Source organism: Culex quinquefasciatus, chromosome 1, assembly GCF_015732765.1.
Source record: "Culex quinquefasciatus strain JHB chromosome 1, VPISU_Cqui_1.0_pri_paternal, whole genome shotgun sequence".
Classification (NCBI taxonomy): Eukaryota; Metazoa; Arthropoda; class Insecta; order Diptera; family Culicidae; genus Culex; species Culex quinquefasciatus.
The window spans coordinates 36,041,432-36,058,521 of NC_051861.1; the positions used below are offsets into that span (position 1 = coordinate 36,041,432).

Here is a 17,090-nt window from a genome sequence, read left to right on the forward strand (position 1 = left end):
GGTGTGGCGTGCAATTAAAATGTCTTTTGTACTCTGTCCATGACTGCACAGTGGGAAAAGTTGTGGTTAAAATTTTAACACTGAAAAAAACTCTTTTTTTTAATTGAATTTGATCAGTTTTGAAATTTTAAATTAAAATGCAGAAATTGTTGCAAAAAACTCCACCCATTCAAAACGGTCCAGTATATACAGGAGGATATACGTACCGAGAAGCCACGTGCCGACGATTAGTAACCGCGCCCGGCCCGGTGTGATGTAGCGCTGGTACTGGAGTCCGTACATGATGTACAGGTAGCGGTCGACGGCGATCAGTCCCACGCTGTACACCGATACCAGCGTGGTTGACACTATTAATCCTGGTGAAATGTACGAACGGAACAAGCACAGGAACGCTCATTAGTGTGGACGGACGGATGGTTCTATGTGGGAAATTCTGCTATGTGTGGTATGTGCTAGGGTATACCTTTGACTTATACTTTAAAAAATATTTTCAACGGCTTAATCAACAATAATTCTTCAGCAATGATTTGCTACAACGAACTAATTCGAGAAAAAAACTTTTTTATTTTTTATAAAAGTTTTATTCATAAAGTAGTTGGGTAAATTGGAATGAGAGGATAGCTTAGTGTTTTTGTTACACTCAAAAATAGCTATTTCTATCTCGTGACAGAGGGGCGGTACGACCCCTTTCATTTTCTAAAATGCGAAAAAAGATGTGTTTTTCAATAATTTGTAGCCTGAAACGGTGATGAGATAGAAATTTGGAGACTTTTATGTAAAATTGTACACCCGATTTGATGGCTTACTCAAAATTGCGAAAAAAAAACGTATTTTTCATCTAGAAAAAAGTGCAGGTGGTTATGTTCTACATGAGGAAATAAATTGCTAAAAACCGGAAATATTGCCAAAACAATCACAGTTCGGAAAATGTCTCTCACCCCCCAGAAAAAAAGCGGCATCCGGAAATCATGGACCTTACAACCACTATGGCAATTTTCATGTCCAGTCTCAAAAACCATATTGCCCCAAATCCCTTCCCTCAGGGCAATGGCCACTTAGGGTGTGGCCAATATCCTACCAGTTTGGTCCCAACCCCATATGCCCGGAATCATATCGGTATTCCGGTGACCGTCTTGGCAATCGTCAATAACTTCTTGGAACTCCTCTCAAGCTCGTGCATAAACTGTGTATTTCAACGTGTGCATGTGTGTGTGTGTGTGTGAGCAATAAAATTCCCAACGTAAGGTCCGTCTTTGATAAAAGTCTGATGGACACTAAAGCCTCCAGAGGCTATCTGTTAGCTAAAATAGTTGCCACGGCATGTTGCAGCTGCCACGCAACAGAAACAGAATGTCATACCGAGGGCATGCGACGGTAACGCTACATTTTTGAAAAAAAAAATGCATTGACACCGCAGATAGAGCTTTAAGACAAAGTCCTTGGTAAAACAAAAACACTAAGGCCGTTGCAAATATTTTTCAAAGTTTATGTCGTCCCACTTCCTTCAAATGTCTGAAAAATCAGGGGACAAAAAAATTTGTTTCCAAAAAACTTCAAAACTTTCATGAAAATAGAACTGAAAACAATCTAAAATGCATTTTTCTACATTGATAACCATATTTAGCTTGTTTGGGCTTGTTTAAAAATGTTTTGAATTTTTATGAAATTCCAATGCACTGCACTGCAAAAAAAGTATTTTTCGCAAAAAAATAAATTTTCGTCAATACTTAGATATTTTGAAAACTGATGATGGCAAAATAACTGGACAGGTGTATAAAGTACTTAAAAAAAATTTCTGTAAATGTTGAAACCATGGCTCGTAATTTCTTTTTTTGCCAAATTATTCATTTTAAAATTTCGTATTTTTTTAACTTTGTAGGGCTATTTTTTAGAGTGTAATAATGTTCTGCAAAGTCAAAAATGTTGATATATAAACATAAGGGGTTTGCTTATAAACACCACGAGTTTTCGTGATTTTACGAAACAAAGTTTTGAAAAAGTTGGTCGTCATGGCCGTTCATGGTCATGCGCGACAGACACGGACGTCGACACAAAGAGAAACGCAATAAGTAACTTTTTCGAAACTTTTTTTTATGTGGGTCGGTAAAATTTTCAAGATGTGGTATGCGCTCACACTTGAAAATGTTTCATATCTATTTAGAGGTTTTTTTTTATTTCAATATAAAAAGCTCAAAATTCAAATTTGCTGGCATTTCGCCGCTTGTACTTTCTTGTGACCAGCGATGGAATAATCATCATCAAAAGAATATCTTTGGACGTTCATCAAGAGAAAAAAAATCCGAAGGGAGCATGGCTCTCCTCTCTCGTGCACGAAAGATCGGTAAAAAGAATCTAAAAAAAATCATCATCTTGATTATTCGGCGGAACATCTTTTTCACTACCACACTTGCAAGTGTAATGTCATACCATGGCGTGTTTTCTGGGCAACCTTAAGAAGAAAAAAATGTCATCACTACTTTCAAAAGTGTCTTATAGGAAATTTTCTCAGCTTTTCAATGTTTCTAAGAGCGAAATGTTTCATCGGGAAATTTCTGAGATATCTCTATTTTAAGTTTTTTCTTTTAAAATCCTTTTAAAAAACTTTTAAATAACAGTCCAGGAAACTTGTCAAATGATGTGTTTCATGTGTATTTTACTGACCCAAATGTGCAAAATAAGACAAGAAACAACTTTGTAGAAGGTTGCAAACCGATAAACATTTTGAAAATTAAGTGTTAACCGAATTTTTAAATATGTGGGATTTATTCAAAAACCGTATTGAAATATTATTTTACAAGAACAAATAGATTATTGCATAATTGTTGTGTACAAATAACACCGGTCTGCTCTGATTCAGCTTGGAATTAGCTGATACAACCGAAATTTCTACAGGTTTGAGATTGATAGGGTATTACAAGATTTTTATGAATAAATATCATATTTCCTTAATCAAGCACTAACTAGTTGCATGGATACAAAACATGTTTTATATTCGAAATTATACTGCAAATTACTGTTGATAGCTTTAAGAGAAATACTTTTCATTAGTATGAAATGATTGTTTCAGTTTTTTTTTGTATTAAATGATCAAGGAATAAGCAATATTTTAGAAGTTTATAAGACTCTCATCTTCAATCTCATCTTAAAAAATATATATGTCTTGATTTTTGTTCAAATAGTTTGGAAAGAAAGTTTCTGTTAGATTTTTTTTTGTTAAGATACTATTAAATTTTTGTTCAGACAAAAATAAATTTTGGCCGATTTTAGCGTGACTTACTTTATGGATGAAGCCTTACTGAATAAGGAAAGGAGCCAAAATTCTTAGAATTTAGGAATTTGGTACTATTTTTTTATTTCAGTGTACAGTAATATGTAGTAAATTTTCGAAATCAAATCATATTTGTATTTATGTTCTTGGTTAATGTTTGCTTCAGAAAATATCAAATTTATTCATTAAAATTCAATAATACCATTAACAATCACAAACCTGCCAAAGTTTCGGTTGAACAAGCTAAATCAGAGTAGACACGTGATATTTGTACACAAAAAAATATGTAATTATCAAATAATTCTTGTAAAAAAAACATGTTTACACTGTTTTATGATTTTAATTTCTGAATAAATCCCATATATTCAAAAACTTAGACAAAACATAATTTTCAAAATGTTTAGTGGTTTGCAACCTTCTACAAAGTTATTTCTTGACCATTTTTTCCTGATAAGGTTGTTCTAGAAAACACGCCGTGCATACGTCAAAAAATGGGCAATGTGTGTAAACAAAGTGCAATAAATATCATTAAGTAGTGCTGACAAGGAAATTCACCAAAAAAAATCATCAGAAGATTGATTTTCTTGAACAATTTCGGGAGTGATTTTCTTTTGCGTGATTTGCATCCTCTCTCATTCGCGGGTGAAAAAAGTTCGCAAGCGAAAATGATTTTTCTGCGATTATTCCATCCCTGCTTGTGACACGTATACACAGAAAAAAAAATCATGGTAATATTGCATCTGGGAAGGGGTACATCTTTTATGTCAGAAAAAAGGTGTAATTTTACCTCTGGAAATGTGTAATTTTACCACTTTTCTGGTGTAATGTCTTTTTTCAGTCTAAATTGAGGTAAAATTACATCATAAAAGAGGTAATATTCAACCTTCAAAAATTACAGCTTCCAAATTTACATTATTTTTTTCTGTGTACTGTTAAAATATAGGACGTGTCACAAGATAGCACAACAAGCGACGATTTGGTAAAGAACAGACTGAGATGTGGGAAATTAAAGTTTCACTTTGTTTAGAAAATCATCAAGAGAAGTATGACTTGGATGTTTCCAGAAATAAAATCGACAGCATTCAAGGGCAAATTGTCGTCTTTTTCTGTTCAAAAAGTTTCATTCGTGGATCCAGAATTAAAACAGTCGAACTTAAAGTAAAAAAAAAAAAAAAACTTTTAGATATTATTGTAGAAGTTTAATCAAAAACTAATCGGCAGTTCCATATGTTGTTTGTTTATTTCATTAGGGTGGCTATTCCATACGAAAAGAGCACACACAAAACCTGAAATCGTGAGCTTTTTCAGAAAAAAACAAAGATGTACAGTACAGTCATCCCCAGGGCTGCGGAATTGGGTCATATTTCAAGCGACTCCAACTCTGACTCCGACTCTGACTTTCTGAGTTAAGCCGACTCCGACTCCGGCTCCGGCTTTTCACAAATTGTTGACTCCGGCTTCGACTCCGACTCCGGCCTACCAACTCTAGCCGACTCCGACTCCGACTCCAGCTTTCCAACATTTGTTGACTCCACACCTCCGGCACCGAACCTGTATTTTAAATATTAACAATTTTCTGTAAATATCTAATAAATTCAATGACTCGTATATGCAAAGTTACATATGCGAGGCGCTCTTATACAGTCATCCCACATATTCGGAACACCCACAAATTCGGAACACTTTTGTGATAATTTGTCGATAGCATGCCAAATGCAGCTTTTCTCTCGACCCTACTATTTTTAGGACCTTTATTCGAACATTTTCTTGCTATTTCACTAGTAAAAGTAGTACTTTTTGAACGAAAAACTTCATTTCAAGACTATTTTATCCTGAGCAGCAAAACACTGCCACCAAATTGCCTGTTTCATGATTGTGGGATGTTATTGTGCCTCCCACAATTGTGGAACACCTAAATTTAACTGATATTTTCTCAAAAAAAGTTATCAGACCATGGATAAAACATCACTAAGCTTGAGTTAAGAAAAAAGTGTTCCGAATTTGTGGATTTCAAGGGTCAAAGTTTTTCTTCAAAAACTTGATATAAAAGTTAAAATTTGCAGTTGTTCGCTACAGCATTCGAAAGATCGCAAGAAAAGCTTTTAAATGAAGGTAAAAGCGAATCATTTAGTTCAATTATCGATTTAGTATGATTTTGTTAACATTGGCCGATCTGTAAACTGTTCCGAATATGAGGGATGGCTGTACGAGGTTTAACTGTATTTCAAAATTAGTTGCAACTTATTTTCGATATTTTTGTCAACTTGAAATATTTTCAGCACAATACTTTGATTTGTTTTTATTTACATACAAAATGAGCATGTTGCGTTCCAACACGGGATTGAAACTCGTCTGAAAAACCTGTATCATTTTCTCATTCGAAACAGTGGCGCCACGTGGTGGTAGCTGCCCTGTTTATTACACTGTGAAATTTTCCATGGCCAATCCAAGGAACCAGAAGGTGACAACAGGTGACAATGTCCGTCCAAAAGGGGTGCTGCAAAAAACTTATTATTTTTAACAAATTTCCGAACAAATCAGCAACGAATTACAAGTTTGACAGTTGAACTACACTTAAAAGTTGGGTTTGTTATTTGTTTTTGCAAAACCGCATAATTTTAACGAAAGTGCCAAAAATATTCGTAATCACCTTTTGCCTCTAGGTGGCGCTTTGTTTTAGTATGTGTGAGGTCGATGTTTGCGGACGTGCACGCAGAACACAGAACAGTGAGAACTAGCGAAAATGCCTCACTTTCTTTTGATACAAGTCGTCATATTGAAATTGTTTGAAGATTCATACCCGTGGTTCCAAGTAGAAGATTGATATAATAGTTGATAATGTTTTAAAAACATAATTATTTTTGTTACATACTGATACTTTCCAATCACAATAAAAATGCTTCGAAAACATCATTGTATCTGGTAAATATAACCAAAAAATAAATTAAACAAAAAAAATCAACGCAGTTTAAAATATAAAGAAAATAGGAATTAACCTGAATTATAACAAATATTGAACAATAAATAAGTTCGTAAATTATATTAATTTTTTTTGAAAACTTCGACTCCGGGTCAGAAATTTTCGACTCCGGCTCTGACTCCGACTCCAGCTCATACAATTTAGCCGACTCCGACTTCGACTTCGACTCCGACTCCAGCTATTAGAGTTTTGACGACTCCGACTCCAGCTGTTAGAGTTTTGATGACTCCGACTCCAAATCCGACTCCAGGTACCCAAAAAACCCGACTCCACCGACTCCGGCTCCGACTCCGACTCCACAGCCCTGGTCATCTCACATATTCGGAACACCCACAAATTCGGAACACTTTCGTGGTAATTTGTCAAAAGGATGCAAAATGCAACTTTTCTGTCGACCCTGCTATTTTAGGACTTTTATTTGGACGTTCTCTTGCTATTTCACTAGTAGAAGTAGTACTTTTTAAACAAAAAAAACTTCATTTCAAAACTATTTTATCCAGAGCAACCAAACACTGCCTCCAAATTGTCTGTTCCATAATTGTGGGATGTGATTGTGCCTCCCACATTTGTGGAACACCTGAATTTAACTGATATTTTCTCAAAAAAGTTAGCAGGCCATTCATAAAACATTACTTAACATGAGTTTTATTGGTTTAATTTTGTAAAAAATATGTACTCCTGGAGATTTCTCCAGGTTTGTTTACATCGTAACAAAAAAGTGTTCCGAATTTGGGGTTTTCAAGGGTCAATGTTTTTCTTTAAAAACATGATGTAAAACGTTAAAAATGAACAGCCGGTCTATACATTAATCGAAAGATCGCAAAAAAAGCTTTCACATGAAGGTGAAAGCAAATCATTGTGTTCAATTGTCGATTTTCTATGATTTGTTGAACATTGTCCGATCTGTAAACTGTTCTATATATGTGGGAGGACTGTACTTTGTTCTAGAAAACTGGAGGAAATCCAGTTTTTCGCGAAAACTCACTTTGGTCAGTTTGTTGCTTTTGCATATGCGAACATTTACAGTAGCTGTACCTTAATAGTTCCTTTGGTTTTAAGGATACTAAAAAGCGTGTATTAAACAATTTGGTTCTGAAATGAAACAGGATTTAATATTTCATCAAAATACCTGCATAATCTAATAAAACTAGTCCACCCTAAACACCCTCAATACATGGAAAATGCACGTTTTCCCCCATTCGCGTTCCGGAAATTCACAATCAACGAGCAAACGGACAGACGGATTGCCATTTCAGAGCACACCTTCAATAGAGGGCTACATGGGACGCTTGGGCTCGAACGGTTTGAACGCAGCAGCAGCTTTCAGGGAAAATCTAAGCTCGCTAAAAGTATGTGAGCTTTTGCCAAAGCAGGGGCCGCCTCGTTTGCGTGACGTGATTTGCGGAAAAAAAATCCTCCGCTCCGGTTATGATGATGCATGATTCGATGGTTTTGCACGCAGCCAATCCTTTCTTCTAGTATCTTTGGCGATGGAGTATGACAGTTTCACGTCGGAAAGTCATGCAATTTTCCCAGAGTGAAGGTTGTTTGTTTTTCGCGCACATCATCGTTATTGCGAAAAGAAGAAGGGGGCTGTTTTTTGTTGTTGTTGGGTTCGTATACTCAATTTGGTGGGAAAAATACCAACCGGTCGCCGAGTACGGCCAGCTCGTTATCGATATGAATGTATGCTTGCATGAATTCAGCAGAAATTCAACGAACCGCGATTCACTGAATTGGTTCGCAATTTTCCACAAAAATGTGTCCCCCGACAGAAGGGCACGAAGAAAGGTTGGGGGAATTCAGGGAATTGGCACGCCAAATTTGCCAATTGAGGGTTTTCGTTTCTGGGGGAGAATTTATTGCCGAAAATTTCACGCATGCCTGAAAACATATGTGACCGGTGATGATTTTCGAGGTGAAGTGGTTAATTAAGGTAGCAATTAAGGGCGTTTTATGTTACAACACGTTTTACTCACCAATCAGTATGGCGCAGTTGTCCTCGCCGCGGATCTCCCGGGGCGCGTACTGGCCGTAGATGACCGCGAAACCGGTGAGCAGATCGGCCGCGGCCACGTTTCCCAGGAACAGGTACGTCGTGTAGGGCTGCTGACCTGGAAGAAATCAATGCGAGGTGAGATATACGAAAGCTAGGAAATTCATGATGCTGTGGAGAAGTCAAGACAAAGCTGGATCAGGAAGTGGGAAAGTGGGAGTTGGGGGCAGGGGTTTAGGATGCTCGTTTGCTCCTTGGGGTAGAATCCTCCCCTGAACTGGTGGGTTAGACAGTACCGTCTATGATGGTGAATGTTAGACCAGAAATAAGTTTTTAACGATGCTGGTTTCAATGATTTTTGTCATTTTTTCATAATGTAATTAACTTTTTGTTGCATTTTCTTTACACTAAATCGTTCTAACAATGACCGAAATATGAGATCGATCCGACCTCGACATCCAGAGTAGAAAGAAAAAATGACCACATGACATGTTCAAACCGCTAATAACTTTTAAGATTCGAGTTTTACAGCCTTGGTATGTTCTACAAAGTTGTAGAGCATTAAGAGCGAGTCCACGAACAGGGCATACCCCGACGTCGTTTGGACCTCACCAATCTGCCTGAAATGTTCATGGGTTGTTTGTACATATGAAACCAGCATCTGGCCAAAATATGAGCACTCTATAGGTCAAGGGGAAGTGCGGCAAAGCGGGACACAAAATTTGAAGGTCCAAAAAACGTCAAAAATCTTTAAAATGCTGTAACTTAGGCAAAATTAAATTTAGTTTCGACATTCAAAATGCATCTGAAAGGGCTTGAAAAATGCAACAAAATACATGGAGAAGCATTCCAATTGGTTAAATCTAATGGGAGTTATTGGCATTTAAGTGATAAAATAGCATAATTTTCAAGCTCAAATAAAAAAGCTTTCAATCGGTTCGACCTGCAGCTTGTAGGGGACATCTGAGTCTGCCGTCTGAGACTGAGAACGATTTGGGTAAGGCAGTTTAACATATTAAATAGACACTTTAAATTTTTGTGAATTTTTTAGATGTAAATTTTTTTTCGTGGGACCTCTTAGATCGTATTTTCTGGTGATAATTTTATTATATTCGTGTTCCTGGGACATTTTTACAATAAAACATGCTTAAAAATATTTATTTTCGTCCATAATAACCCTTTAAAAAATGAATGTAAAAACAATTTATTGAAAATCAGCAAAAAAAGCAACTTCTTATTTTTCATTTTAAATTGATGATTACAAAACAACTGAACTAGTGTAGAATGTATTTAAAATACTTTTTCAATATTTATATTTTTTATTTTTGCCCCAAAGAAGAAAAAGCATGATTTTTCATCGATCTTCTTATACCAAAATGCGATTTTGAGAGTTGGCCCAGCTATTCTTACAAAGGGTTTATGGTTTGCTCTTGGGAAAATGCTTTACCCAGAAGTCTTTGAGTCAAGGGTCAAGAATCGTCCCAGAATAAAGGCCCATGATTTTATCTTTGTGAGCTTTGAAAAGCGCTTTCGATTAAAATCTGACCCGAGAGCAAAAACTCAAGTTTTTTTCAAAATTTATTTGGCATAGATATAACCACCTAGCATTGAAGACTGAGCACACTTTATGGCAGATTGATTATATTAATTCATTATTTTATTCAAGTTACAGCCCATAATTGTGATTTTTTTAAATTACATTTATCTGAAAAACTTCTTTATTTGATATGGAAGGATCTATTTTTAAATTTTAAGAAGTATTCACTTGAGCTGAAAAGTTCAATTTTTTAGCACCTTGTTCGAAAATCGTCCCGCCCGTGTGGATCAATCGGACCGCGCACTGGACTCACAATCCAGAGGTCACCGGTTCGAATCCCGCGGCGGGCGCTCTAAAATTCTTTGTGCAAATATGGGTATTCGGCGCCGTGGCTCCCCGGGCAGACGGTAATAACAAAATTCATGCCATTTCAATAACAAATACTGTTAAAATAACAAAAAGTGTTATGGAATATTCTTGAAAGATCCGTTTTTGCATAAGAGTTGAATTACAGTTTATGTTATCATAACAAAAATTGTTATTGGTCTGATATTGATTGACAGCAAAAACAACTTGAGAATAACATTTTTTGTTATGAAAGAATATCTTCAAACGTTATTAGGATGATCGGATTAGTTGTTAAAATAACAAAAATTAATAACAAAAATTTGTTCGAAGAATAACGCAAAATGTTATTAGTCTGTTATTACAATAACAATCCAATAACAAAAAAATCATAACGGCGAATAACGAAACGTGTTATAAATAACAAAAAATGTTATTGGCCTAGTATTTTCCAATATCAAAAAATGTTATTCCAAAGTTATTTCCTCGGTTCCGTGCCATACTTAGGAGCTCAGGGCGGCGAAGTCCTTGTAGATAAAAAGGAAGACACTAGTGGTTGGTACTAGCAATGGTGGCTGACAGCTACAGTCGTGCCTCGGTTTGGCACCGCATACGGGGGATGCAAAACCGAGGCGTGCATAACTGAAGCTCAGCTCAGCTTATGGGATTTTGGCTATATGGGAGACATTGGCTATAACCGTATGAAAAATCATGCAAAAATCAAAAAAATATAGTGTTTTGGAATCGGGATGATGTCAGCTATCCATTTGAATTATAAATTCATGAAAATTTTCACAAAAATACGTATTTTTCCTGTATTTTGAAAATGCATTATTTTTTCTCTAAAGAAACCAAAAAAAGTATATTGTTATTGCAACACGGGTGCCAAATGATCAGGTTTTTTTTCATACATTTCGAATGTTAAATTATTTTTTTTGAAAATGCTGAATTTTTTTGCAAAACTACGTATTTTCAAAAAAATACTCAAAATTTCAGTGTTTACAATATGGGTATAAAACGATCAGGATTTTTCATACATTTCGAATGTAATAACAACATTTTTTGGAATTACTCAAAATTTTCATAAAACTACGTATTTTCGAAAAAAAAAATACTCCAAATTTCAGTTTTTTACAATATGGGTATCAAACGATTGGGATTTATTATTCAATTCGAATATAATAACATTTTTTTTGAAAATACTCAAAATTTTCAAAAAAACAACGTATTTTTGTAAAAATACTCAAAATTTCAGTGTTTAAAATATGGGTATAAAACGATCAGGATTTTCATACATTTCGAATGTAATAACAACATTTTTTGGAATTACTCAAAATTTTCACAAAACTATGTATTTTCGAAAAAAAATACTCCAAATTTCAGTTTTTTTTCAAACATTTCAAATGTAATAACAACGTATTATGAAAACACTCAAAATTTAAAAAAAAACTACACAAAATTACAGTTTTACAATAAAGTTTCAAATGATCGGGATTTTTTTACACATTTCAAAAGTTATAACGCAAATTTAATCCAAATTTTCACTATACTACGTATTTTTGAAAAAAAATACTCCAATTTTTTTTAAGTATTTTCAAAAAATATCGTTATTTTATTCGAAATGTATGAAAAATCTCGATCGTTTGATACCCATACTGTTATAACGGAAATTTTGAGTATTATTTTTCAAAAATACGTAGTTTCGTGAAAATTTTGAGTGTTTTCAAAACATGTTGATTTCACATTCGAAATGCATGAAAAAATCCCGATCGTGAAAATTAGAGTATTTTTTTCGGAAATTCGTAGTTTTGTGAAAATTTGAGTATTTAAAAATAGTTGTTATTAAATTCGAAATGTATGAAAAAATCTTGATCGTTTGATGCCCATATTTTAAACACTGAAATTTTGAGTATTTTTGCAAAAATACGTAATTTTTTGAGTGTTTTCAAAAACAAATATTTTACATTCGAAATGTATGAAAAAATTCCAATCATTTGATACCCATATTGCAATAAAAATAGTTTTTTTTTTAAAAACATTGTATTTACAAAATACAGGAAAAATACGTATTTTTATTAAAATTTTCATGAAATTATAATTTAAATGGATAGCTAACATCATCCCGATTCCAAAACACTATAATTTTTGCATGATTTTTCATACGAATAAAGCCAATGTCTCCCATATAGCCAAAATCCCATAAGCTCTGTGCTTCAGTTAAGCACTGGACCGGGCTTAACCTAGGCAGCTGAACGAATCAAAACCGGGGCAGTGCAAAACCGAGGCGTGCAAAACCGGGGCATAACTGTATACAGTCAACTTGTTTTTTTTTTGTTCGAAAAGCAGTACTTTTTATGTTTCTTTGAAAGTTTGTTCTTCTTCTTTCTTTTGTTTTAGTTTTACAAAATTAAAATAAAATGTTTTTTTTCGTTTATTTTTTCAAAAATATGTTTGATAACATAAAAAATAGAGTTCTGGAGTTTTTTTTGAAGAGGTCCAATAAATCAAATTTTAAGTTTTTGCTTTTTGGGTGTTTTTCAATACCTTTGACTCAAGGAGGTTTCAAAAACACTCAAAAAGCAAAAACTGAAAATTTGGTTTATTGGACCTTTTCAAAAAAAAAAAAAACTCCGGATTATAACTTTTTTCACTTTTATCCTAAGCCATATTTGAATGCTGAATGTCTTTCGAATGAATTGTACACGAGTTTTCTAAGTGTAACCTATTCATTGTTTTATAATGTTTTTAGGACTAAACATTATAAAACAATTTACATAAAAATTAACATTTTCGGGGTGGGCAAATTTGTTTTATTTGCAGTTTTCCACTTTTAGGAAATAAATTTTTCAGTTTGACCACACTGCACAGTTGCTGTTATTTATACATACGTGCGTTCCAGATGCATAGAGGGCTCTTCCACTTCCTGTGCCTATGCTCATATGTTGCTCCACTGCAAGTACTCCTCCTCCGACAGTTCAGAGTCGTAGTCCCAGCTGTACATAATGTTCTCCTGTGCACGACGACCGAACCAGACCATGGCGGAGCGCAACATAACTCAGGCCTTGGCACTGGTTATGCAACGCGTAGCCTGCTCTTTATGAGAACTTGGGGATTCCAGGCGGCCCCCGCAAAATCCCGGATGAAGAACGACCGAACTGGGAATCGTCGTTTTTGCATCAGGTGAAGAATTGATTCACCAGTAGTGCCCGAGCTGTTGCTCATCACTTATTCAGGGTGTGCTGAAAAGCCATTGTCAATTGTTGGAGCTAGTATTTGAGTCATCTCTGAACAAATAGTCCGTTTAAAAAAGAGGACAATCCACTTTGCAAAATGTTGAATGGGTTGACAGCTGCCGGCATTTATATACAATTTTGCCAAGTAAACTAAACACTTTGTTGTGATGCAGAGTTAATCAAATTCCGACCAGATTGCATTTGGCTTGGTGCCCTTACAATGTCTCAATCTGCATGTTGATTAGGGACAAAAGGTCCTCAGAGCTAGTTTATTGGGGATGCTCGAAAATGTTTGCAGTATGACATATTTTTGAAATCAGTACAAAAAGTTATGAGTGCATCCCTACCCGTCAAATGTTGCTCTTGCTCGTTGCTCATACAAAGTAGCAGCAAGCAACTCTTTGAGCTACATACTGCTACTTTTGTCTTTCCCGCGAGTTTATACATGTACAACATACCCGGGATAACAGACACGGCTAGAACAACTCGCTAAACTAGGACAAGGTCTGATGGCACAGCTGGCGGAGTCACAGGAAGAGTTTGACGTAGGGGAACTGTGTCAACACAGGTATTAGTGCACTTGAAATATGACCAGATGTTTGTAAGTTTTAAAAAAACACATGTTTTATTTAAATTTGTTTAACTTTTTGCCTTCCTCACCTTACTGAGGAAAGGCTATAAAATCACTCGAAAAATGAACTTCTTAATTCGACCTCGTAGACCCACTTTCACGTATACCTATCGACTCAGAATCATGTTCTGAGCAAATGTCTGTGTGGATGTGTGTAGGTGGGTGGACAAAAAAATTGTCACTCGATTATCTCCGGACCGGATGAACGGATTTTGACTGTATTAGTCTCATTCGATTCGTCTTGGGGTCCCATAGATCTCTATTTAAAATCAGCAAGTTTAGTTAAGTACTTCAAAAGTTATGCTAAAAAAACGATTTTGGCGTATGTCCGGAAGATTGTAAAAAGGGTGGTTTTTGCAAGAAACCCTATCATGTTATACATTTTCAGAAAAGTATTAAAGCGACCTTTCCAATGAGCCCAAAACATCAAGGATCTGACAACCCTATCAAAAGTTATTAGCACTTAAGTGTTATTTACACACTTTTTAGAGGCCGGATCTCAGATATTTCAGTAAAAATTATGTCCGGGTCCATCATGCGACCCATCGTTAGTTAGATAATCGAGAGACCTTTCAAATGAGCCTAAAACATCAAGGATCTGACAACCCTATCAAAAGTTATTAGCACTTAAGTGTTATTTACACACTTTTTAGAGGCCGGATCTCAGATATTTCAGTAAAAATTATGTCCGGGTCCATCATGCGACCCATCGTTAGTTAGATAATCGAGAGACCTTTCAAATGAGCCTAAAACATCAAGGATCTGACAACCCTATCAAAAGTTATTAGCACTTAAGTGTTATTTACACACTTTTTGGAGGCAGGATATCAGATATTTCAGTAAAAATTATGTCCGGGTCCATCATGCGACCCATCGTTAGTTAGATAATCGAAAGACTTTTCAAATGAGCCTAAAACATCAAGAATCTGACAACCCTATCAAAAGTTATTAACACTTAAGTGTTATTTTTACACATTTTTAGGAGGCCGGATCTCAGATATTTCAGTAAAAATTATGTCCAGGTCCATCATGCGACCCATCATTAGTTAGATAATTGAAAGACCTTTCAAATGAGCCTAAAACATCAAGGATCTGACAATCCTATCAAAAGTTATTGGCACTTATGTGTTATTTATATACTTTCTGGAGGCCGGATCTGAGATATTGTGATAAAAATATTGTCTGAATCTTCCATGTGAACTTTCGTTGGATAGGTTTTTTTTTTATCAGACCTTGCCGATGAGCCAGAAAAATTGAAGGTCTGCGAACCCTATCAAAAGAAATCAGTAATTAAATTGATTTGTTAAACATGTTAAGGGAATGTTGCTATTTTTACTGAATGTATTGACTTTATGAATGTGAGGAAGGCACCAACCACCTAAAGGTGGATTAAATATCGTTTTTATGAAAATTTGGTTGATTTTATAAACTAAAATAAAGTAAAAAGGTGAGCAATTCTCATACATTTTCCGTACAAATTTAGTAGATGCCCATATTGCCCATACAAAAATGATACATGAAAATTTATAAATTTGTATCATTTGAAGGAATTTTTGATCGATTTGGTGTCTTGGGGAAAATCTTAGGTATTGATAAGGACTACATTGAAAAAATGATATACGGTAATTTTTTTTTGGTGATTTCTAATTTCACTTTTTGTCACTAAAACTTGATTTACAAAAAATACTACTTTATTTTTTTTCTGATGTGTCTTTGTACCGCCCGTGTGGATCAATCGGATCGCGCACTGGACTCGCAATTCAGAGGTTGTTGGTTCGAATCCCGCAGCGGACACTCTAAAATTCTATGTGTTAATATGGGTATCCGGCGCCGTCGCTCTGTGCCGTAAATTTTTCGGCTTGAGTGCGTTGGTATTGGTGAAGTGATGTGTGGGAGGAAGCATCCACGGACAAGGCTCAGGCTATTTGTGTTCGATCTTAGCGCGCTGCTATCAAGGGGATGAAGTAAGAAGAAGATTCACAATTCCGCATACTTTATTGCAAGATGCTTTAGGTAAACACCGAACATTTGGTTGAAATTTTAAATAAACAAAAAGTGCTATAAATCTTTTTATTTTATCTGTTTTCGATAAGAAGCCGAATAATTGAATCATTTTATAGGCGATAGACTATTTTTCTTAGCTCCAAAATATATTTTTTGTTGAAAAAATATTTTTGTTGCAAAATTGTCTTGCCTAATTTGTGTTCACCAACATCAGTGTCTTGAGTTTGTTTATCTTTTGCTCTTTGGTCTGACAGGGGGATTGGCAGCCAAACCCGCTTTGGTCTGACAGTTTTGGTCTGTCAGCTTTATGCTGGATTTTGGTCTGACAACGCGGGGGATTGGCAGTCACACTCCCTGTCAGACCAAAGAGCGAAAGATAAACAAACTCAAGACACTGATATTGGTGAACACAAGGTAGGCAAGACAAGCAGGCTTCGCTACAAATTTGAGTGTAGGAGTGTGTATTAAAAAAAAATTCTAAAACTTATTGTTCAACCCTTATCATTTAATATATTTAACGGCTGCTGAACAAAAGAAGGAGGGGGATTCTGCTGTTGGTTTTTTTTTTCAGAAGAGAAATGACGAATGGTCATTTTGTGTAAGGGCACATTTGGCTTGTACAGACTCAAGAAACGCCAGATTTTTACCCTATTTTTTGACTTTCAGCTTGCGTAACTCCGTAATGAACAAACTTAGAGCTTTGGAAATTTGAATTTTTCTTAGTTAGAATGTTTACTTTTGAGAAAAAAAATACCAAGAAATATTTAGCGAAGGTCACTTTTTGAAACTTGGCCACCCAATGTACCATAGTGGACCAGTGGAAAGTCACGGGGAAGTGGGTAGGAATTTTTAGTTCGACACTTGAGTGATGAAGACCGCTATATTCACAAAGCATTGGTGGTGAATTCTGGTCGTTTTTTTTTGAAAGTTCAATATTCGCCTCACATTTATGCAACCAGTAAGTGTCCTTGAGTTCAACTTGCATACAATATTGCATTGTCCTGTTATTAAGTTCACAGATTCCAATCAAGTTTCTTAGATTCTTGTAGCACTCTTAATTCTTCTAGTCTACTAAGCCTCGATGGCCTAGTGGTTA

The 17,090-nt window shown here is 35.4% G+C and overlaps 2 protein-coding genes across 8 annotated transcripts in view; one reads left to right on the top strand and one right to left on the bottom strand.

The window, feature by feature from the left end:
• Nucleotides 1-17,090, top strand: part of LOC6046341 (FERM domain-containing protein 8) — a 169,259-nt gene that overhangs the window by 117,000 nt on the left and 35,169 nt on the right. The gene's annotated exons all lie outside the window — the stretch shown is intronic.
• Nucleotides 1-17,090, bottom strand: part of LOC6046415 (5-hydroxytryptamine receptor 1A) — a 37,923-nt gene that overhangs the window by 5,213 nt on the left and 15,620 nt on the right. Inside the window, exons 3-4 of the mRNA XM_038250980.1 lie at nt 8,228-8,362; nt 207-356 (exon numbers count right to left, since the gene is read on the bottom strand). Of these exons, the coding sequence (XP_038106908.1) occupies nt 207-356; nt 8,228-8,362 (285 nt within the window). The remainder of the gene's footprint in view (nt 1-206; nt 357-8,227; nt 8,363-17,090) is intronic.